This window comes from Tauraco erythrolophus, chromosome Z (assembly GCF_009769465.1).
Source record: "Tauraco erythrolophus isolate bTauEry1 chromosome Z, bTauEry1.pri, whole genome shotgun sequence".
In the NCBI taxonomy this organism is placed as follows: domain Eukaryota; kingdom Metazoa; phylum Chordata; class Aves; order Musophagiformes; family Musophagidae; genus Tauraco; species Tauraco erythrolophus.
In genome coordinates, this window is record NC_141496.1 from 79,394,898 (window position 1) to 79,419,188 (window position 24,291).

The 24,291-nt window shown below is 37.8% G+C and overlaps 1 protein-coding gene across 2 annotated transcripts in view; it reads left to right on the plus strand.

Annotated features, from left to right (window-relative positions):
- Positions 1 to 22,869, plus strand: part of RASEF (RAS and EF-hand domain containing) — a 37,482-nt gene extending 14,613 nt beyond the window's left edge. Inside the window, exons 4-17 of one of the 2 annotated variants that reach the window (XM_086629639.1) lie at positions 1,703 to 1,798; positions 2,907 to 2,984; positions 3,448 to 3,563; positions 5,836 to 5,904; positions 9,028 to 9,112; positions 10,482 to 10,573; positions 14,612 to 14,846; positions 15,888 to 16,025; positions 16,091 to 16,259; positions 17,261 to 17,342; positions 18,600 to 18,714; positions 19,535 to 19,654; positions 20,678 to 20,754; positions 22,761 to 22,869. In XM_086629639.1, the coding sequence (XP_086485765.1) occupies positions 1,703 to 1,798; positions 2,907 to 2,984; positions 3,448 to 3,563; positions 5,836 to 5,904; positions 9,028 to 9,112; positions 10,482 to 10,573; positions 14,612 to 14,846; positions 15,888 to 16,025; positions 16,091 to 16,259; positions 17,261 to 17,342; positions 18,600 to 18,714; positions 19,535 to 19,654; positions 20,678 to 20,754; positions 22,761 to 22,869 (1,581 nt within the window). The remainder of the gene's footprint in view (positions 1 to 1,702; positions 1,799 to 2,906; positions 2,985 to 3,447; positions 3,564 to 5,835; positions 5,905 to 9,027; positions 9,113 to 10,481; positions 10,574 to 14,611; positions 14,847 to 15,887; positions 16,026 to 16,090; positions 16,260 to 17,260; positions 17,343 to 18,599; positions 18,715 to 19,534; positions 19,655 to 20,677; positions 20,755 to 22,760) is intronic. The other variant, XM_086629640.1, reaches the window with a different exon arrangement.
- The last annotated feature ends 1,422 nt before the right edge of the window (positions 22,870 to 24,291 follow it).

Genomic DNA, 24,291 nt, shown 5'->3' on the forward strand with positions numbered 1-24,291 from the left:
AGTCAGTTGTTTTCCTAGAAACAAAAATGTTAAAGGTACCACCCCAGCAAAAAAAGCATATCATGATATGTTTAACTAATGATAATTCAACTCTTGGTAGAGATAAACTTGCCATTTCCAGAGAGACTAAGCATTTATGTTTAGAAAACAAATACATTTGTTCTGGAAAATTTCTGTTCTGCAAAAAGTGGTAAATCACTGAGAAAAGTCGTGAAGATGCTTTTCCACTACTGTAAAACGATGGCTGGGATGCGTGTATTTGCTTACTCTGAGAACATCCACAGTTATGTACTAGCATTATCTAAAAGCACCCCTGCTATTATCCACATCGAGTTTGTATTTCTCATTCTGAAAAGCCCTCCGATTATCACCAAGTTGAATGGATTGCGATTTTGCTGTTCACACCTTGCCATAGATAGGAAAGGTGAGCTGTAACTTGCTTCTCGCAGCACTCTCTTCGTTTTTGCTCCTAAATGTTCCCTTTAGCTTTTAGCTCCACATACTCCACCTACTGAAACGCCCCGAGAGTAAATGTAAGATATTTACTTTGTGGGATTGTACTAAGCCATTAATCTTAATGCCTGTACTCAAGGCTATTGTTTGTCAGAGTGATCTCACTCATGCCACCCTGACACCTGCTTCTGCGTGATAGTATCGTCGGGGTGAGCCTATCCTATATTTTGTTTCTTCAAGGGAAGCAAATAGTTACCAAACAATACTTGGGAGTCCTATTTTGGTGCCAACAGTAAGAGAATCCAGCTTAAACTGATTAGTTTGATCATCATTTTAACACAGGGATTATTATTTTGACACGCAGATGTCAGCATCACCCACAGGAAGGCAAATTCCTTGTCTGTCTTTTCCGCATGAAAATTCAACCTGTCTCGTTGGCAGCACCTACCCCTGCTGCATTCTGGTTTCTTGTGTTGTGAAACTGCACTGAAGTCTCTGGGGAGTGACTGGAGTGAGTTAAAATGCTCATCTATAGCAAGCGCAACATACCATTCTTCTGGTTGTGCTCGATGTAACTTCCTTTCAAAATCTCTCTGTTTTGATTAAAATAAAACTCAGAATAGTGCACTTGGTTTGATATTCAGACCAAGTACCATATGAAGCTAAAGATACTGTCATCAGTATACCTTTTACTGAACATAGGCCTGTAATGTTCCAACACTTGCAAGTGAAAAAAATTGAAAGAAAACCATAAATAAATAAGTATAGGATGGTGGCACAGTAATGTTGTTAGTAGCACGTTGTATGCTGAGCCATAGAAGACTGGTTTGAAAAAAAAAGGATGTAATGCCATGATTTGTGTGCTAATGTGTGTATATAAATCTATATACGAATACATAAATCAAAAAAAGTACACACCAAAAAACACTTCTCTTTCAGGTCTGTGGTTTTTTTTAAGACATTGAGAGTGTTAAGCATAGAAGGCTGTGACATGAATGACAGACACTGAGTTGACCCATATCTTTGTTCCCACCTTACCATTTTACTTCTGTGAATATTTTATAAGTGAACTACAATTATAGAATCGGTATCTGTGGATCTTAAGGAAGGGGCAAGTTGACATAATGGAAAGACAAAATTATGCTCATTAGTCTAAGGTGAAATTGTGTGTTTGCCAAACTGATGAATGCATTTTTAAAGAAACTTTTGAAACCTGTCTCAGCTTTTAACGTAGATAAAAATATTGCAGGAGAAGCGAAAAGCTGAAGAAGCACTAAATGAGCTGAAGCGCCAGTATGATACTGAAGTTGGGGATCTTCAGGTGACAATAAAAAAACTTAAAAAGGTAAGTGAGTTGAAGTCATGGCAAAAGTTTTTAAAGTGTAAGAGATGCTGACCTTATGAAGTGCCTTCCCCAAGATAGATAATGATAACTGTACATTTTTAATTTAATGTATATTAGTAAATGGCAATGGCAAATAAATTTTTAGGTTGTGTTGTCATTCTATGCTATCTGTGTAATTTACTGCAATACTTAGGAAAGGGACCAACTGCTAGCAAAATTGCATTGCTAGGTAATTTTCTAGGTCCATCAAGTTGTTAACACTGCAGTTGCCTAGTTTTGTATTTGATACATTAGAAATAGTCAAATATATTGCCTCTAAGTATGTGTAATTTGTAGATTTAGGTGAAATTGTAAACCCAAACATAGTAATTTACTGTATTACGGTAGTATAGTGTCTTTTAGCAGCAAGGCGTTTCTCTCAAATGTTAATGGCCAAGGTGGGTTTAAGGTGTAATTTTAAACTGAAATTACTAGTGGAACTAGTTACTACTAGTCTGAACATAACTCCAGCCTGATCTTTTCATTTGATACTTAAGCGTAAGATAAACTGGAATCTCAGGTGTGAATATTGGTTTAGGTTATTTTGTAATTGGGGTTTAATTTTTCTTTAGTTTTTGCTATTAAGTTTTACCAGAATTATAGCGACCAATGAGAATGTATTTTTGTTTCTTAATATTGAATTGCACTTAAAAAAACATTGATAGAAATGGAAATTCTTCACAAGAAACATGAGAGCTTGTAGTACAAATACCACACAGATGAGGTAGTATATATTTATATTTTTTTTTAACGTTAGTGGGGATACACCCGTTTATATCTTATCAATAGCTGGCTTCTGTGTCACTAGTTAGGCGTATTCAACACCTACAGAGTGCAAAATGCTCATTAAACATTTTTTAAGTTTTCATTTAAAGAATTGTGTAGAAAACCAGAAATTTTTGGAGTATTGCTGCCTACTCATGTGACTGGGAAAACTATGGGGTTTAAAAACTTCATAAGCTGTAACACATTTTAGGGGCTATTTAATATGATTTCCATTACTTTTTGTGTACTTCAAATCAGAACAATCAATAACAGAGATTAATTGTGCATTTTTTTATCCTTCTAGCTGGAGGAGCAATCCAAAAATGTAAATTACAGGGAAGATGTGGTTGAATTGAAAAAAAGAATCCATGATATGTTGCTGGTAAGAGATAATCATTAACATATTAATTTACTTCAGTTTTATACTTGTTGCAATCAGATTGTATGGGGTTTTTTGTATTTTTTTTTTTTTACATTTAGTACTGGTAAGATAAGAAATAAACTTTTAAAGTTGATGATAAGTGTATGAGGATCATTAACCTTGCAAAAAAACTGTTCCGTATAGGTGCATACACATTCTAGGTACAACATTTAGAAATGGTTTGAGATTATATAGTCCTATTTTTGTGTAACTTGAAATGGAAAAATAAAAATTCAGTGGTTCTGGCATGCTAATTTACTAACCACTGTTAGTTAGTTCTTTAATTTTCTTTCTGCCTCTGTGCTCAGATTTTCTAGTGTTTTTTTTTGTTTAATTTTGGTGGGTTTTATTTTACTGTTGCAATATGGCAACGTTTTATGCAGGTGACTATGACAACTAACATCTAATATCTTTCTTTTTTTAGGAAAATCAGAAACTTAAGAAAGATCTTTTAGAAGCACAGACGAATATAGCTTTTCTACAGAGTGAATTAGATAGCTTGAAAAGCGAGTATGCAGATCAGACCTTGAACACTGAGAGGTAAGGTACTGCTACACGGTGATAGTTTCACTGGGGGAAAAATTCTGTCGTCTGATGTAGTTATTATGTATGTAGTTTGTAACAGTTATTTTCTAAATTCGCCGTAAATGACAGGTACACATTTGATGCTATGTGAAGTGTGGGAAAATGACTAAAATCGATGGGGAATGGGAGAACATTGTTCCCTAGAATTCAGCTAATATTAGGGCAGCTCTGACATGAAACACAGCTGCTGCTTCCAGGAATGAACAAGGCCTCAATATCCTTGAGATGGGGAGGAGAGTGATACGAAGGTATCATGGCTCATCCCTGTTATCGGGGACGGACAAGGCCCACGCAATACCCTTGAGATGGGGAGTAGAGTGATACGGAGGTATCACGGCTCATCCCTGTTATCAGGGATGAGGCGCCTGGTAAAGATAACCATAAAAATACCATCGAGGAAGTGAACCACAACCGCTGTCTCAGCAGTGATGGTGAAATTGTGTCCTTCAGCTACTAAATCACACCCCCACTCGCCTCTGAGCTGCGACCACCCCTCAAACGAGCAATTTACACCAATCCCAATTAGTGAACACCCCTCACGAGAGGAATTTACACCAATCCTAATAAAAGTTATGTATGACTAGAGTCACTCGAGCTCCACCTAAAAGATACGAAAAAGGTATAAAATGGCAGCAAACAAAGGGGATGTTAGGGAGAAGCCCCCCCACCGGAACGTCTGGGATCAGTCGACGGACTGAACCTCTCTTCTCCCCCCCATAGGGACGCCTATTGGGTAAGAACTCTGGGTTATGCGCATTTACTTAATTACTTACTAACATCTTGCTAGCTATTTAATATTATCACTGATCAGTAATCGTTTTATATTATCACTGCAGTATTTCAATTAAAGTTGTTTTTGTAGTCAGTCACTATCACCGGCTATCCTCGAACCTGTATTCTGTCACAAATAATATATATATGCATGTTTCCAGAAACTTTTGAATTATTATAAGGAGTTGGCCCATAGTACTACTAGTGACGATCCCTTAATAAGTGGGCGAATCACCCTCCGACTCACTGAGCTGCCAAGAGAGGGCAGGGGGAGTCGGGCCCAAGGGTCTCGTCTAACTTGGGAGCTGGTATACTGGCCAAATTACCTCCTGTTTGTCTATTAGTGAGGATCCCACAATAAGTCAGACGAATCACCCTCCGACCTGCTGAGCTGCCATAGAGAGGGCAGGGGGAGTTGGACCCAAGGGTCTCGCCTGACTTGGGAGCTGATAGACTGGTCGTTTTGACCTCAAAACGTGACAGTGAAGTATGCCATGTCTGCTATTCAATTCTCTTGTCAGGTTTCTGAAAGAGCAAGCTCTGAATATGATACGAACTCTCATAATCTTGCAAGGAAGCCTATTGATTTTACTAGGATTTCAGTTAGGAGTAAAGTTACAGCATCAGGCAGTTTTTTCCTCTACGACTTTCACTCAAATTAATATAGAATCATAGAGTCATAGAATGGTTAAGGTTGGAAGGGACTTAAGAGATCATCTTGTTCCAACCCCCCTGTCATGGACAGGGACACCTCCACTACACCAGGTTGCCCAAAACCTCATCCAACCTGGCCTTGAACACTTGCAGGGATGGAGCATCCACAATATCTCTGGGCAACCTGTTCCAGTGCCTCACCACCCTCAATGTAATTCTTCCTTATATCTAATCTAAATCTGCCCTCTTTCAGTTTAAAGCCATTGCCCCTTGTCCTGTCACTACACGCCCTTGTAAAAAGTCCCTTTCTAGCTTTCCTGTAGGCCCCCTTCAGGTACTGGAAGGCTGCTAGAAGATCACCCTGGAGCCTTCTCTTCTCCAGGCTGAATATTCATCTCTATGAATATTAGGGAGAATAGTTTTGGAAGCCCCCCACATTCAGTCTCAACCATTTTTTTCTAAAGTGAATGAAAGCTGTTTCTAGGTACTCATTTAAAGGAGTGTAAATGACAGTTTCATTACGTGGTTATCTTCAGATAGAAATATAATGATGATAAGATTTCATTTCAGATAATGAAAGATAAGATAGATGTTTCAAGGGAAAAGAAGGCAGTCCATAAGGTTGTTTCGTTGATCTTCTATTCACAGTCTTTGTTGAGATATGATGGCAGAGATTATTGAAGTTACCAAGTGATTTTATTTTGCATAAAACCTCTTTTAATGTATTTTAGAAGAAAGCTAAACATATTTTGAAATTATATTTTTTCCTTACTGTATCACCTTTTATAAATGTTTTTTGCAGAGACCTGGAAATGATCCGAGAGTATACTGAAGACAGAGATAATCTGGAAAGACAAATTGAAATCCTTCAGTAAGTTCTTAGTCATTCAGGTTTTTATTAACAAAATTTGTCCCAACATATTCAAGGATAAATGTTTTTGTATGCAAAATACTGGGGTGACATTTGGGAAAGAATACCAAGTAAAAATACTGAAATGGCCTCAATTCTCATAGAAGGTACTGTGCTAATCTTTGTAATTTCGTTGTAAGTTTGTGTTCCTGTGTACTGAAGTCAGATACTCATGTGAGGACAGTTATTGCTGTGGCATCTAAATTTTGTTTTTCTCACTGATATTTTTGTTTGATCTCTTCTTTTCACCAAAGCAAAAAAGGCATATCAAGTCCTGATCCTTCAAAACTTCAACTTCAGAAGGCTGGATCCATTCGGAATGGCATTAGTTGCCTTCCTGCTTCTTCTTATTTTTAGCTTAATGTAATTGTGCGCCAGGTGATCTCTATACACACAAGTATTCGGCAGCCTATCCATGCTCTGTTGATGCCTTCTAAACTATCTGTATTTTTTCCTCAGTGCTTGTTACACAAAGACTTAGCTATGCCACTTATTTTTAGGCAGTTCTCCACCGACTTAGGTGGCCTGAAGGTATTAAATATTTATCCAACAGATGTGGCGACTTCTTGAAATTGTTATTTGGTAATGTGCAACTACTGAGCCACTAACTCACATTGTTTTTTCTTTTTTTTTCTTAGCCTCACTGACTTTCATTTCTTTATGATAAAGTGAATGAGATTTGAGTCTGTCCATACTATTATAAAAATTATTACTTGGCTCCTTTTTTGATTGACTTAGCTTCTCCAATAACTTCCTGTCTTATTGTTAAATGGAAAGTACTGTGTGCAGTATTATGCAAGAGGCACATAGATTTTTGCTTTTAAGGAGGATTACAATGAATAGATTTTTATATCTTTAGTTTATTTCTTTATCCTAAACATAGTCTTTTTTTTCAAGCAGCTGAATCAGATCTGTCCTTAGAGTCATCTCAGCAATATGTAAAGAGTAGATTCATAGATTCATAGATTTCTAGGTTGGAAAAGACCTTAGAGATCATCGAGTCCAACCATCCCTAATCCCCATTAAACCATATCCCCAAGTAGATCATCCACCCTATTCTTAAACACATCCAGGGATGAGGACTCAACCACCTCCCTGGGCAGCCTATTCCAGTGGCTGACAACCCTTTCAGAGAAGAAATACTTCTTAACATCCAACCTGAATCTCCCCTGACTAAGCTTATACCCATTTCCTCTTGTTCTGTCACCCAACACTAATGTAAAGAGCCCTTCCCCCAGCTCCCCACCATCTTTTCTCAAGTATTTGTAGGCTGTAATCAGGTCTCCCCTCAGCCTCCTCTTCTCTAGGCTAAACAGCCCCAACTCCCTCAGCCGCTCCCCATAAGTTTTATTTTCCAGCCCCTTGACCAGTTTAGTCGCCCTTCTTTGGACTCGCTCCAGGAGCTCAATATCTCTCTTAAATCGAGGGGCCCAAAACTGGACACAATATTCCAGGTGCGGCCTCACCAGTGCCGAGTACAGGGGCAGGATCACTTCCCTGCTCCTGCTGGTCACACTATTCTTGATACACGCCAGTATCCCATTGGCCTTTTTGGCCACCTGGGCACACTGCTGGCTCATATCAAGCCGGTAGTCAGCCAACACCCCCAGGTCCTTCTCCGCCAGGCAGCTCTCCAGCCACTCTTCCCCGAGCCTATAGCGATGCTTGGAGTTTTTATACCCCAAGTGAAGGACTCTGCACTTGGCCTTACTAAAGCTCATGCCATTGGCCTCAGCCCAACGATCCAGTCTGTTCAAATCCCTCTGAAGGGCCTCCCTACCCTCAAGCAGATCGACACAGCCTCCCAGCTTGGTGTCGTCCGCAAACTTACTGAGGGTACATTCAATTCCCTCATCCAGGTCATTGATAAAGATGTTAAACAGAACTGGACCCAGCACTGAGCCCTGGGGAACCCCACTGGTGACCAGCCTCCAGCCGGATTTAGCCCCATTTCCCACCACTCTTTGGGCCCGGCCATCCAGCCAGTTTTTAACCCAAAGGAGGGTGTGCCTATCCAGGCCAGCAGTTATCAGTTTCTCAACCAGAACACTATGAGACACTGTATCAAAGGCTTTACTGAGGTCAAGGAAAACTACATCCACAGCCCTTCCCTCGTCAACCAGGCGAGTCACCCTGTCATAGAAGGTGATCAGGTTTGATTGGCAAGACCTGCCTTTCATAAACCCATGTTGACTGGGCCTGATCACCCGGTTAACCTGTATGTGCTCATTAATAGCACTCAAGATAACCTGTTCCATGACTTTGCCCATCACCGAGGTCAAGCTGACAGGCCTGTAGTTCCCCAGATCCCCCTTCCGCCCTTTTTTGTAAATGGGGGTAACATCCGCCAGCCTCCAGTCCAGCAGAACTTCCCCAGTGAGCCAAGACTGCCCAAAGATAATGGACAGGGGTTTGGCAATGACATCCGCCAGCTCTCTCAGGACTCTCGGGTGGATACCATCAGGCCCCATAGACTTGTGGGCATCCAGCCGAAGGAGCAGATCCTTGACCCGTTCCTCTAGGATCACAGGAGCTTCAATTTGCTCTCCCTCCCTGCTCTCAGACACCGAAGGCCAGCTCACCTGGGAACTGCTGACCTTATTATTAAAGACTGAGGCAAAGAAGGCATTAAGGACCTCCGCCTTGTCCTCATCCCTAGTGACTAACGTACCCCCTGAGTCCAGTAGGGGCTGGAGGTGATCTTTAGCCCTCCTTTTGTTATTAATATATTTAGTAGTCACTTTGTATTTCAGAAATGGCTATGCCAATTTACTGCCCCATATCTGTTTTTTTTTTTTGCAGTCATTTCTACAGTGTCTTTTTCCTCTCAGCTGACCACCCACAGTGCCACAGAAGTGAAGCCAGGGTTTCCTAGGTGGCTCCTGGAGGCTAAACTTCACAGTGCTTTTTTCACATACAATCATTTGTTTAAGTACACACATGTTTCTAGTCCCACATCACTCTTTAGTGTTCGTCTAAAGAAAAAGAAAAGGCTTTTTTGATATGTACTTTTTGAATTTTCCCTTGTGATTTTAATGTTTTCTTTACTCTACTCTTGCAAATTAAACTGTGTTTCCTTGTTAGATCAGCTAATAGGAAGCTACATGACAGCAATGATGGTTTAAGGACTGCACTTGAAAACAGTTTCAGCAAGTACAACAGATCATTGGTATGTGTTTGTAATTTTTTTATGTTGTACTAGAAGGTTTAAGAATTAATGCAGCAGCAGATGTAAATTTGTTTGAACTTCAGCGGCTACTCAGAAAATTGAGTTTTATTCAGTGGGCTCGCTCTGGGAATACGCTTGTGTAGTTGAATTTTGTCAGATTTCACTTATGTTTTTTGAAACAATGGAGTTTTGTTAGAGCACAACTACTTTCTGTGGTGCTTTGGAAGACAGAGGTTTTTTCAATATGCTGTGGCCAAGTGTGTCTGACAAAGTGAATAAATCAGCAGTTTCTCTTGCACTGAAGGGAATATGGGAGTGTTCTACCACTGAAAATACACTTTTTCAGAAAACTGCTTTCTTTTAGTAGCAAGGCCTTAACCTAATTTGAACTTTTGACTGGGCAAGTCATTGGGAAAATGAGTACTAGGGACTGGTGAGAATAGGGACCTTAGTCAGACCCTTTTGGCCTGTCACAGTTGTACGAGGATCTGTTGTAACAGGTGTAACCTGACATCCTCAAAACCAGAGGAAGGACAACTGAAGAGTTAAAAAAAGTCTACGCTGCCATTTTGCAATATTGAGAAACCTGTTTGGGCAAGCCCTTACACCATCAGGAAAGCAACTAACTGTTTAGAAGGATGGAGCCAGAATAATGGGTCCACAGAGACAATATTGGCCAGGAAGGAGGAAAATAGAGGTCATTACCTGTTTCCAGCATATCATACCAATGAATGTGAGTAGCTTTTTCTGATACTGGCTACCAGAGATTCACTGCAGATGCAACAAGACACCATTTCCTTGTGCCATGCACTGAAACATAAGCAAGAGTGACAGATTACAGAGAAGACAGAGGAAACTGTTCCCAGTTCATAAATGTGTACAGGGACAGCAGAACATACAAAATACTCTCATCATGTGCTATCAGTTGAGACCTCTCCTTCTCTCCAGTATCTCACTCAAGAACCAAGGATGGATGTCTATTGAAACTTGCTCAGCCACTGACAATTCCCTTTTCACTCTAGTAGTCAACATGCCATTTTTCTAAATATTATTTTTCAAAGTTTAGCATTTCAAAGTCTTGAGGTGCAGTGAAGGAAATCATCTTCTTGGAATTTCCATTGTCTTTTGTGGTTGAGTATGGTTAGCAAGTTCAGTATTAAAGCAACAGTGGAGCCTAAATTCTGTATGTAATGGACCCTTTGACACCCAGCCCTATATAAAGCATTAGGTTTAATTACAAATAAGTAGTTGAATATATATAAAAATACACAGTAGTAATTTTGATGTTGCACACTTTTATCATGACAAATCTAGAAGCTTACATTGTGTTCATCAAACTTATTATGCATTTTTTGTGTATCTGTCACAGCGGTTAGCAAACACCTCACCAGGAAGTACTATTTCTAGAAGCAGTCCTAAATGTAATGGTGGACAGTCTCCTCTAAACGCACGGTATGACAGGTAAGCCAGGTTTCGTTTTTTGAAGTTTAAAAAGAGTGGGGCATCACACTAGTCTTAGAAGAGCAAATCATAGAATCATAAATGGTTTGAGTAGGAAGGAACCTTAAAGATCATCTAGTTCCAATCCCCCTGGCACAGGCAGGGACATCTTCCACAAGATCAGATTGCTCAAAGCCTCATCCAGCCTGGCCTTGAACACTTCCAGGGATGGGGCATCCGCAACTTCTCTGGGCAACCTGTTCCAGTGCCTCACCACCCTCAGAGTGAAGATTTTCTTCCTCAGATTTAATAAAAATTTACCTTCTTTCAGTTTACATCCATTACCCCTTGTCCTGTCACTACATGCCCTTGTAAAAAGTCCCTCTCCAGCTTTCCTGTAGGCCCCCTTTAGGTACTGGAAAGCTGCTATAAGGTCACCCCGGAGCCGTCTCTACTCCAGGCTGAACAACCCCAACTCCCTCGGCCTGTCTTCATAGCAGAGGTGCTCCAGCCCTCGGATCATCTTCGTGGTCCTCTTCTGGACTTGCTCCAACAGGTCCATGTCCTTCTTGTGTTGGGAACTCCAGAGCTGAACGCAGTATTCCTGGTGGGGTCTCATGAGAGCAGAGTAGAGGGGCAGAATCACCTCCCTTGACCTGCTGGCCATGCTTCTTTTCATGCAGCCCAGAATATGGTTGGCTTTCTGGGCTGCAAGCCATGTTGAGCTTCTCATCAACCAACACTTCCAAGTCCTCCTCAGGGTTGCTCTCAATCTGTTAAGTATTGTCAGATAACAGAGAGAGCAGTTCTGTCTGATTCAGAAGGAATGTGTGACCATAGCATATGATCCAAAGTATGCTGAAGTCATTAGGAACCTTTGCAATGACTCTAGTAAGCTCAGGAAAACTCTGCTTAGTACAGATCAGGAACTTATGGAGAGTTCAGATAGCCTGTTGTTCGGTCTTGTACTGTTTTGTTTATAGTTTGTTTCTCAGTCTCCCCTCCCGTGTCTCAAAGAAACTCTAAAATCTACTGAGTATCTCTGTTAGCTGGCTTACTCAGTACTTAGGGAAGAAAACATTTTTGGTCATACCATTAGCCTGTATGCCTGATTTTCCCATGTAATAATTATTACAAAGGTATGTTGGCCTAATTCTTCAAATGAGTAAGCATCCTCATTTGACATGCTGGAGTAGTGAATGCACTTGGATATTAATGCAGTAAGAGCCACAGAGGACAGTCAGTTACCTAAATACAAATATCAAATAGTCAGATGGTTTTGTACTTAGTGGATGCAGGTCATTTATCAGAGCTTTCTCAGATCATTGCAGAGACTCTCACTGAAGTCGCTGGGCATTGGATCCAACCTCAGATGCTGTAGATCATGCTATGTTTTCACACGTTTCTTTTTTTTCCTGGCAGCAAAATGTGTGTCCTTACTCAGCTGATAGATTATTTTGTCGTATTTTTCTTTCAGTGGTACTTTAAACTCTGGAGAGATGTCTGTTACAGTTCTTAGTGGTCTGTATTTAACATGTTGCCAGAGGGACGCGTATCTTTGGTAGGGATTAAGTTGGTGTCTGCTTCACACTAATAATATCTCCATCTATTCAGTAGTGTTACTCTTACTCTGTTGTCTGCACGTGAGACGTGTTTGCTGGCTGTAAAGTTTTGTTTGTCACAAACTGATTCCTTCGGCTGAACACAGATAAAGCCAATCCTCCTCTGTTGGACTCTGCAAATTTTGAAAGACATCCATTACTAATTTGCATATTACATTGACAAATTTTCTGAAGGGATAACTAAAACCTCTCTGGAGGCTTAGTGATGTCCTTTTCTGGGACTGTTTATTACTATCTGCTACATGGTGCAATCCTTGCATTCCCACAGAAGTGAGAAATGCAAGCTCCTTTAGAAGAAAGTTTATGTGGTAGGAATAAAACTTGACAGGCATGACTTAGTAGTGTTGAAAGACAGAAAGAGGTAAGTATGTCCCAAAAGCTGTTCATTTTCAGTACTTTGCCTCCTGACATCAGATCAGCATTATTAAGAGATACTGATTTGCTTCTAACATGGTTTAAATAAATTATATTAATAGTATACTTTTTCTTTTTTTTTTTTTTGCTACATCACACATCTTAGCCTAACTTGCTTTAAGCACATATGAAATTTGCGGCTTTGAATTTGTGCTTCAGTGAGGTTGAAAACCTCCTACTGAAGACCTTTATTTCAGGGAATGCCTGACAAGCTTAACTTTGCTATAGCATGCACCCTTCCTCTGTTTTCAGTGATTTGGTATAGGCTAGTAGGTGCATGAACACGAACAGCATGGGTGCTGTGATATTGCACAGCAAAGATCATGCTTATTCGTGTGATTATTCCTTATCCTGGAAGAATGTAAATTAGATGGTTCTGGATGTCATCACATGGGACGATGATGCCTCTGTTGCCCCTATTTGGCTACTTACAGGAAGGAATTATATTCGACTCAGTAACAGCTTCAGAATTTGGTGATTCTCCCCAGTGTGGCTGTCTGTGGTGTTCCCTTGCACTGGGAGCTCTCAGCCCCTCTGGCAGCAAACTATCTTTACAAGGATTGATGCCAGCCTTGTCTGTTCTAGCACTTTAGTGCTTCACGCCCATTCCCAATAGGACAGAACCAAGCTCATTCTCTCTTTTCTGCTGTGACTTGGAGACCTTTTCTACCTGACTTTAATTTGTGCCTGTCCCTGTCTTGCTGCAGGAGCAGGATAATGACTGTAGCTGTAGTAAGCTTTTTTAAAAAACTGATTCTTTTAAGATTACTCTATTAATCTTTCTTTTCTTCATGTACATAAATAAAAACTGAACTGGTTTTCATGTAGACCATACTGTCATTGCTACATCCCTTTAAGTATTTTGATATATTAAAGCATCCAGAATGCCAAAAAAAAAAAAAAAAAAAAAGCCTTTGAAGGAAGGGTGAAGGAAAAGAAAGGACCTTAAGTTTCGCATAGCCTATTGCCCTGGTTTCAGCGGGGACAGAGATAGTTTTCTTCTTAGTAGCTAGAGCAGCACTGTGTTTTGGATTTAGTATGGGATTTGTTGTGAGAAGAATGTTGATAACACACTGGTGTTTTTAGTTGATGTTATGCCATCAAGGACCTTTGGCTTACTCTTACTCTCTTTGGATCGCTCTTTTTCAAGCTCTCACTCTTCTGGGATGCAGTTTTGGGACTTCTCTGTTTCGAGATCAGTAGCCAGGATGGGATGGGCATTGGTTAGCAGGTGGTGAACACTGTGCATCACTTCTTTGTATATATTATTATCGTTTATATATATATATACATATGATATTTATTATATTTTAATCATTATTACTTTTAATTTTATTTCAGTTATTTAAAGGGTTCTAATCTTGACCCATGAGGCTCCTTCCCTTTTCCCCTTTGATTCTCCTCCCCATCCCCCAGGGGTGGGGGAGAGTGAGCCAGCAGCTGCGTGGTGTTTAGTGGCCAGCTGGGCTAGACCACAACACCTACCAAACTGCAAGAATACACGTTTCAGTGACTTCTTCCACCATTACTGATCTGCTTGAACTCTGTTACCCCCGTTTCTATATTTGTAGCTGTTACCTATCGGCCTTTTTTGCCTCTGTGAGCAAACGCATTCATTTAAATTCAGATACAGTATTTCAAGGTCATTTTATTGATCTTTGATTAGGCCAAAATTATCTAAACCATCAGCTATCATTTTCTGTCTTTGATATCTTCATAGTATGTCAGTTTCTGGATCTTTTTTAAACAGTTTTTTTTTTTCCTGTGTATGAATAAATAGGCATTCTTACTCAGACTTGGGAAGTCATCATTGATAACATAGGTTATATAATTTAATCTGTGCATCCCAAAAGATATGATAGAAAAAGAAATTATTTAGAAAGGCAAAATAGGCATTGACATTTGTCTTAAACTGTATAGTTAGCATTTCTAAGTATTGACTATTCCAGAATGACTCAAATTTTGTTAGGAAAAACAATTGTGGAATAATTTTTTTTTTTTTCTCCCGATATTTTCTTCTTAGATCATCTCATTCTTCTTGTGTGGATGAAGATTATGATTCTTTAGCCCTTTGTGATCCTATGCAAAGGATGAACTGTGAAGTTGACAGCTTACCTGAGAGCTGTTTTGACAGTGGTTTGTCTACCCTGAGAGATTCAAATGACTACGATTCAGAAGTGGAATACAGGCATCAAAGGATTTTTCAAAGGTCACAGTGTATGCAGGAAAGCTTTGGTGGTGATGCTTCTGATACAGATGTAAGTGCCAGACTTGCTCCTTCTCTGAGAAAGACCTTTGCTTGGAGACAAAATTAGTTTCCTGTTTTCAGAATAAAATGGACCTTTGCCTATAGGCCAGTTAAAATTAAGTATTTGGGTTGTATGCATTTAAATAAGATCAGCGACATTTTTTCAGAGAATGTGTAAATAGTTACTCCTCTTTAAAATAAAATATTTGGTTTCATATTTTTGATAGATTTTTGACATAATAACTTCATTTTTCAAGTACACAGGGGTTTTGAAGGTTGTTAAACAGCATCCATACAGGAGCCCATTTTCTAATAATTGAAAAGCAAATACTGTAGAAGTAAAATAGGTTTCCATTCACTGTCTCTTACTAAGCTGTGGCAGTGAATGAAAAGATCACATATATGAGAAAAAAAATACTATTAGTGCATACATTGGCGTACACAGTCAGTCTCAGAGAATTTGGAAGTGTAGGAAGGTGTTATTGTGTCCATTTCATTTGTTAATAAAATGGAGAGCTTTACTGATGACTACATAGGAAGACTAGTATCAAGCACCGCAGAACGTGAGGGGCTTTTTTAGAGCAAGTCCTTTACTGTGCATTTGGTAGACATTTAGTCTCTGTTTGCAGTTGAAAATGCTATGAATAGTGCTGATTACAGCTGTGCTGTACTTAATGTAGCTTGAATAGTAATAACATAGCGAGTAATGTGGGGAAATTCTTGATTTTTATAAAATAAGCTTTGAAATACAGTATTTGTTTATTGTAATTATTTTTTAAGGTGAAATTTTCCAAGTGGAAATTCATTTACTCTGTCTGGAAACTGTACTGAAAGCATATATGCCAAATAGGAAACACGTTTAAGGGCCAAATGTAGACTATAGTAAACAGCAAATGTGAATAAGAACAGAATATTGACAGGATTTCAACTAGAATTGCGTGGCTCTGTTTGGTCCTTTATCTGCCTTTAATCCAGACCAGTCTTAGTTGTGCCTTTTCAAAAAAAAGCCTACTTTTCTCACTGGACCTAACACACTAGCTTGTACTTTCAGGTTCCAGAGATCAGGGATGAAGAAGCATACAGTCCTGATAACAGCAGTACAGTGTTAGACTGGAAGCCCTCACGACCAGTAAGTCGAAGCAGCTCAATTGCTTCAACAAGGAAATACATATCTGCTCTCACTCCTCAGGTAACCATTTTTTAGGAAAAAAAAGTCTTTGATACGGAGTGTGTTTTTTATCTAAGTTAAAATAGACGGGTTCTTTTTATTTTCAGTCAGATGCAACCGAATGTACTCCGAAATACCCCAGTTCAGAGAAGGCTTACAAGATTGTTCTTGCTGGAGATGCGGCAGTGGGAAAATCCAGTTTCCTTACAAGACTTTGCAAGAATGAATTTCGAGGCAATACCAGTGCAACCCTGGGTATAGTTATTGTTCTTCTTAAAATGTTGAAGTGAATTTCATTGCTGTTCTATAGAAGCGGGTGAAAATATTACCCTCTGTCATTGCTTGCTAGGGTTGCCTGAATATACACACTCAGTTTCTTAGTCTGTGAGATCTAATTGAGTACTAAAGCTCAGAAGTGCCTAACTGCTGTTTGGAATGGGTAACAGGGTACTGCTCTAATCCAGGTTTTCTTTGCAAAGCACAAAGCCTGTTCCTGAACAATACAAAGCACCAGAAAAGGGGGTTTCAGTATAATGAACTTGGAATGTGTGTACGTTCCTTTTCGCCTTTTTCATTGCTTTCTTGTCTTCTCAGCTCTTTCCTCCCTCCTTCATATTTCATACTATCCTTTGATGTCTTTCATACTATTTTTTGTCTCCATTTCTTCAAAGTGTTATTGAAGCTTTGGTTTAAATGCAGCTGGAGGGATTTCTGACTGGCTTGTTGTGTATAGTGTTATAGCTGTCAGCTAACAAACTTGTCTTACTGCTTCCAAAGATTTGATTTTTGACTTCCAATCAAATCATAGTTACATATTTGTCTTATTGTCTCTGAGTCAGGATTTTTGTTATAATTTATCTTTTTCCTCCTTGGCATTTGAAATAAAGTGTGTTTTATAAAATATTTTCTCTTCTTCCGTAAAGCTATTTAGCAAAATAAAGCAGAGAGGGGTCTTCTTGTTTGCTGGTCATAATGCCAAATTTGTATCGATGCTTCTGGGAAAATGTGCGAGTAACATATTTCTTTAAATGTTTTTCTAAAGACAAATTTCATATGTTCAGGGGATTATTGCATTTCAGTGCTATGTGAACAACTGAAATCTCATACTCTTAATTATTAAAGAGATGAATTTTGAAGTAACTAACTGTTGTATATAGCACATAACTTTTCATTTTCTGTGAGTTTTTTAAGATTACTTATCTTTTTGATTAGACTATACATGTTTTGCTAAGCCAGGACAACATTATTCTTTTCAGGTGTGGATTTTCAAATGAAAAGACTAATTGTTGATGGAGAACCTACAGTTCTACAGCTGTGGGACACAGCTGGGCAGGAAAGGTTAGTGATTCTCTGTACTTATGTAATTTCATTTGTTTTGTTTCTAAAAGACATTTGCCTTGTTTCATCTAGATGAAAAAATTTTCACTAAATATTATGTATCTATAGACAGATGTGATTTTGCTCTGCTGACACCCCAAGACAGGTGCAGTGTTTACTTGTTAGCTTTGTTGATGCCTGAGGTACCTTTTTCTCTTTGCAGAGAGAAATAGTTGAGGTTCACCATAGCATTAATTAATTAAATCCATATGTCCCTCTCTTGTAGTAGAAAAAGTTGGAGCAGATGTACATTGTTTCTTCTGTTTCAGTCTTTTGCTTTCTTAGTCCTTGCAGACTGGTACTTCTGAGTGGGCTTTATCTTAGAGATTCCCTTCCCTTCACCCGCCTCTACTCTTGTTTGCTTGAAATTCCTGATTCTGATTTGCACTGTGTTCAGTGCATCAAAACTTCTTCCCAAAGACTTTGAAAAGACTTATGGAAAACATGTGCAGATTGCTGAATGTATATCCAAGGTTCTTCAAATTATTATGTAGAATTTCCTCAGAATCTTATAACGTCCTTACTTGAGAGCTATTACTCCTTTACTGACAGCTTTTAGGGCTTATTAAGAGGTTAATCTAACACCTTGGAAATCAGTTTAATCTGTTCATTGACCGAGATTTGTATTGGGCTGTATGTGTTTACTTTTGCCTCAGTAAGTGATAATGTGAAGTAAGTAGTTGGAGGCCCAATCATTCTCCTCCCACATAATACATTTGTGAAGAATATTTTAATGTATAATGTAAATACTTAGTTGCTGTACTTAGTTGTTAAGTAGATTGTGTTGTGTTAATGGCAAAGTTGACTGTAACTGATTAATTCATTCCTGGAACAAGTTATTTGGTTTCATATTTTTTCAAATGTAGCAGAGTAGCCCACTCAATTTATGAAGTTGTAAGTGAAAAAGCCTTGCCACCTAATCAAAAATCCAGTGCAAAGCAGATTATTTATCATAGATGTACCGTAGATTATTTTGACGCAAAAAAATGCTGATTGCTGTTTAGGACAGAATCCTGTGGATCCTTACAGAGCGTTTGTATGCTGCATCAGCAGTTTTCAAGAACTACTTAGGAAAGAAGCTGTGAGAAAGCTTACCTTGTAATGTGGAGAAAATCTTACTCAGCAGTGCAATAAAGTAATGCTGTGTTCCTAATGATATTCAATTGATTTTTTTTTTCCGATAATGTGACCTTGTGCGAATCTCTTTTTTTCTGAAAGATTCCGAAGTATTGCTAAATCGTACTTCAGAAGAGCAGATGGTGTCTTACTGCTATATGATGTAACGTGTGAAAAAAGCTTTCTTAATGTACGAGAATGGGTGGATATGATCGAGGTAAGAACCTTAAGTGTATGCAACTTACAAACTATGTTTCGTCACGTTTTTAGCCTTATTGTTTATAAAATTCTAATATCTGTATATTGGAATTAGCCTGACTGAACTCTCTCATAGAAGTAAAAGCTATGTTGAAGTCTTAAATATATCCTGATATATTCAATTAGTGTTCAAACTGATACATTTTTTTGGTATAAATTTTTGAAATGAACATGAGAACTCATTTTAGTTACCCTCTTGTGGATGGCTTGAGTATTCCTTGGAGTCTCTGAATTTTAAACCAATGTGTTAGATTCCGTAAATCAGCTATAGTGTAAGCAAAATTTTTAGTATTTCTACTATTACATATTGTTTGTTTCTTTGAATACAAATTTGCATTTAATGGAAAGGGTTTTTCTCTCGTACCAGAGATGTTCAATAGGAGGGAAAATGATAAGCAAAATATTTAATTCATCTTCTAAAATCCATTTCTTTTGATCATGGTAAAGGAGTAAAATGACTTTTCCCATAGTCATTTTGTCATATAGCATTTAGATACAGTAACTGTTTCCATTACATTAATTTAACACATTAATTCTTTGTTGGGAAGCAGGGCTTATGGGAATGGAAGAATGTCTTTGCAGGCTGATGTTTACGCTGGCTGCTTAAATATTGACTAACTCGTGAAAAGTTCTCAGCATGACTTTCATAGTTTGTCATTTTTTATGATAATGTGCAAGGCTTTTTTTGTGGGAAGGAAATCAGTATGACATGATGATGCTAGTTACTTTTTTTGTATTTTGAGTGTTCTAGCAATATGAAAATAAAATTCTCTTTACAGGATGCAACTCATGAGAATATTCCAATTATGATGGTGGGAAACAAAGCAGATCTCCGTCAGGCTGTTACAGAACAAGGGCAGAAATGTGTGCCTGTAAACTATGGAGAAAAGCTGGCTATGGTAAGGTCCAAATCTAACTCTTTAGTGTGAAATGGTCTTAAGAACTTTAATCTGAAAACCGTGTTTGAAACTAGTAAACAAAAGTAACTTTCTGGTCTTTTGTTCGAATTTAGTAATTGGGATTCATAGGTACTTTTCCAGAAAGCTGTCCTATTTCGATGGTGTTTGCTGGGCTGAATCACATTTCTGTGTCCACTGAGCTCAACTTTATTTTTGGCTGGGTTAGTCTTCCTGGTGAAAAAGTGGATGGACTAGGAGACCGAGTTTTTCTGCTGCCAAAGAGGAATTGCCAGTGCAAATATAAAGCACACTGGTGACCGTATGAGGCTTTCCACCTGGCTTGTGTCTGTCCGTCTTTTGAGTGGAATATTTTCATCTTCAGAAGACTGTCTTGTATTCCTGCCACGTCTGCATCAAAAAAAAGGAACTCTGCTATAAATAGAAGTGTGGGAAAGGTTTTTGCATGTGTTTATATGGAGGATAAGGGATGCACATATCCCATATTTCGCAGAAAAAAAATTAGAATCTTCGGAGTCTTCAGTTGCTGAGTGCTTGCGCAATTGATTGATTATACTGGGGCGGGTATCATGTCTGTTACTTAGGGAATGATATTTCTGGTTAAGATAGAACACTAGATGCTGTAGTTTACGAGTAGCTAACAAGCTACTGGATCCAAGTTACTGGATTTGGTAACCTGCCCTAGAAACCCTCTACCTGTTTTGCAGTCTTGTGGACAAGAAGATTGAGTTTGGACATTAAGCCTACGATGCATTTTTTTATTCAGTTTGGTAATTCAATATATACTGAATATAAAAAGTAGACAATTAAAAAGCAATTACTGTTTTTTTTCGCCGTACTAAAATGAATATTTTGGAGAACGAAGAGTACCAGAAGAAATCCTGTTCGTTTAAATGTGTGTCATCTTTCTTTGTGTTATTGAGGAAACGATTTGTAATTGAATATACATATTCAGATGGGAACCATTTCAGATTGCCTGGTTTAACATTTTATTTTTACTCACAGACTTATAATGCACTGTTCTGTGAAACAAGTGCTAAAGACGGATCTAATATTGTAGAAGCAGTTCTTCATCTTGCTCGGTAAGTAGCCATGTTTCTATTTTTGAATAAACACATCTGAGTGTATTTTATAAAAAGGACATTATATGTGAATATACGTACAGAGACATACTTGTACATTTAAAATTGTACCAACATCTTATTCAGCAATGAAAATTTAAAAAAGAATAGCATGTTAAATCTTTATAGATAAATGCAAGACGGGATTTATTCTCAGTTTAATCAAGTAACATTTTTGCTTGCAAATTTTACAAAGCTGTCTTAATAATTAATATTTAAATTAGAGCTCAGTTATGGAGCTCACAGTTCTAAAACCTATTTGGTAAATGAATTGCGTTTTTAAATGTTACATGGATTTACTTTCTTAATTCTTTCTTAAATTACTTTCAAATGCATATAATTCTATGTATAATTAATTCTTAATTATTTCACATATATTAATATATATTCAGTTTTATGACTGACCATTCTAATCCCACATATTTTCTTTGATGTCCCTTTCTCTAAATTCTGATTATATCTGTTTAGCAACCTGGTATTTCTGTGATTGTGTGTGAGCCAAACATTACACTTAACACTACCTTTCCAAAACATTCTTGGTTACAACATAATTGTGAAGGGTTGGTGGTACGGAATGAATCCTCAGCCTGTGATTTTTCCGTTTAATACATGGAGCTCAAGGCCAGAATTACAAACGATAGTAATGTGATTTTTTGCAGCAGCCTAATGCAATTATAAAACTTTTTGGCATTTGGTCAGTATTTGGTTATTCATTGCTAAAATACTACTGATGAATATAGCTTGCATATAAAATACTGGCTTTCTAGAGAGAACTATTACTTCTTCACATAGGACTTTCAAGAGCACCCTTATTTCCAGGAAAATGCATCCATCAGAGATGAAGCAAGAACGTAGGCAATTATTTGTCTGTCAGTGTCAATGTGAAGTTAATTACTGATTTGTTAAATGAGTCATTTCCAAGAATCTGGTCATGAATGCAACAGTGGATTATGAAATTAGAGAACATACACAGCACAGTTATATAATGTTAATCACAGTTGGAAAATTATCTCTAATGTTTAAACATGATAACTTTGTTTAACTGTTTCAAGGATAAAAGAATGTTTTGGCAGTTAGAGCCTCTCTTTTCTGAATCTCAGAAAAAATAATAAAAAAAAAATCAGTATTTTTCTTCCCAAAGTTCATTATACTGAAATGGTCTAGACATTACCCAGAACCTTGATCTGGAATGGTTGGCTACAATTTCTTTACTCAAGTCTTAGTAATTTGTATTCTTTGAAAGAAGGATTTCATTTTGAATTGAACATTTCTAAATAAACATTTCATTAGAGCAGATAGTCTTACAGACTTACCTGTTACGTTTTGTTGCTACTTTCTGCCACCATTATGATGAATAATACAGTGTTCTGAGAGGAAGTTCATGAATTTATTCTATTAATATAAAGAGGGCCTAAATTATTTTTAGATGTGTATATATGTAAAAGAAAGAAATTTTATTGCTGGCTTTTGACATTCTAGGGGGCCCATAGTAAGAATACAGATCAATAATCACTTGTGCGTACACAACTTTTGAGTCTGCATTTATAATAAAAACTCCTACAATGTGTGTTTTTCCTTTGAGGGTAAATTTATACTTGAAATTACATTTCTTTAGTTTTGTACTTTCAGCTATGAACATATTCTGTTTCTATGGTAATATACTGAAGCAAACAGATTAAAGAAAAATGATCAAAAGAAAATGGAAAAGAGAACATTGAGGAGTTACTACATGTCAGAAATTATTATATTTCTATCACTAACTGTGATTTGTATAGAAATATTGATATGATTCCCAAAGTGGAAACTTAAGAGACATGTTGATTCTGTGCACTAAACCCCATAGTTTTAACCATGCAATAGATGATGGTGAGCTCTGTTAGATACCCTGGGAGAAACGGAACAGTGAACTTGAATAGAAATATGTTCATTAAGTGCATTTTTTTGTTTGTTTGGGTTTTTTTTTACAGTGAAGTGCGAAAACGAAGTGATAATCAAGATGATACGAGGTCAGTAACCAGCCTGGCTGGGACACCTGTCAAAAAATCAGCACTCACGAAAAACTGTTGCAATGTTTAAGTGACAGATACTTTTCCTGAACTAAATAACTTGTATATTAAAAAAAAAAATCATGAAGGATTTCAATAATGTATTCTTTTTGTTTTGGGTACATACATTTGTGTATTCAGAAATTGCACATCATGTTAGAACTCCAGACTCTACTTTCTGCTCATTCATATTTATGTACTTGCTTTGCCCCATAGGCTCTGGTTTCACTTTTCCTAAGTGATGTAAGTCAATGAAGTGAGCTCAGAATCAATGTTACAGTAATTACTGCATACAATACTATAATATATTTTCTCTTCTTTACCTCCTTGTTTCTTTACAGGCTCAATATTTCTTACATGCAGAACACGATAATATCATATATCACTCATAGGAAAAGAAAAAATTACAGCTTAAATTAGTTTGCTTATGTCTGCTTATCTAGTCTTTTGAAGGCCTGAAGTTATATCTTAATAAAACATTTCCCAAGAAAACTCCAAACCATTTAAAGGTTGCCTAGATCCAGGTAAACCCTAAGTTCAGGGCATGAAGCAGAATGATCTCTGCTGGGAGAAGACAGTGGCAGATGCATGGGGTTCTGGTGTAATTTAGCAAAATTTGATGAGTTAGAATTTATTTAATTTGGGGAGTTGGGGTTTGGTTCAGAACTGAAAAGCAGACTTTACATCTGATCCTGTACAGCTCAGGAGTGAAAGGAACATTTGCATGGACCATTACTGTTCAAAATTCCAAAGAGACTGTAATACCTGTGATATGTAGGATTACTGAGATGAATTAGTGATCCAATACCTGCCTGTTTGTTTAGACTAGATCATTATTAGTATTAGAGAGAGATATGAGTTGTAATTTTTCCCTTGTTTTTCAAATGTCTTCCATTCAGACACTGATGGAAGGATTGTAATAGTACAGAGGAATCTATTTTAATGGATATTCTTTATGCCTTTTTTAAGTTTTAAACCTTCAGGTGAAAGAATTACTGCACATGCACAAGCATCTGTATAAACTATTTGTAAAAAGCAGTCCCTGAAATGAACAGCAACCACTTAACTTGATGAGAATTCCTTTGCCTGATTTTAGGAAAATTCTGTGAAATTGACCAGTGGGTGGTAGCTTTAGGTGTCAGCATCTCTAAAAACTGAGTTATTATTGCTTATAAGAGTTTCCAACAGTCCTATAGTGTAGTAAACATTGTAGTTATTTCTACAGTTAACAGTCATAATCTGATTATTCTCAGCTTTCCCTAACTTTGGTGGGAATGGAATAGGGCCCCTTCAGAGCCAGCAAACCATTTCAGTCTTTTCTGTGTATGTTAATAAAACATCTCCAGGCTGAAACCTAGCTCCATAAATCAACCTTGAATAAAGTTTTGTGGACTGATGGGAAACCCGTATGACTAACAGCTGTTACTGAATTTTATCAGCACTATATTTGAAC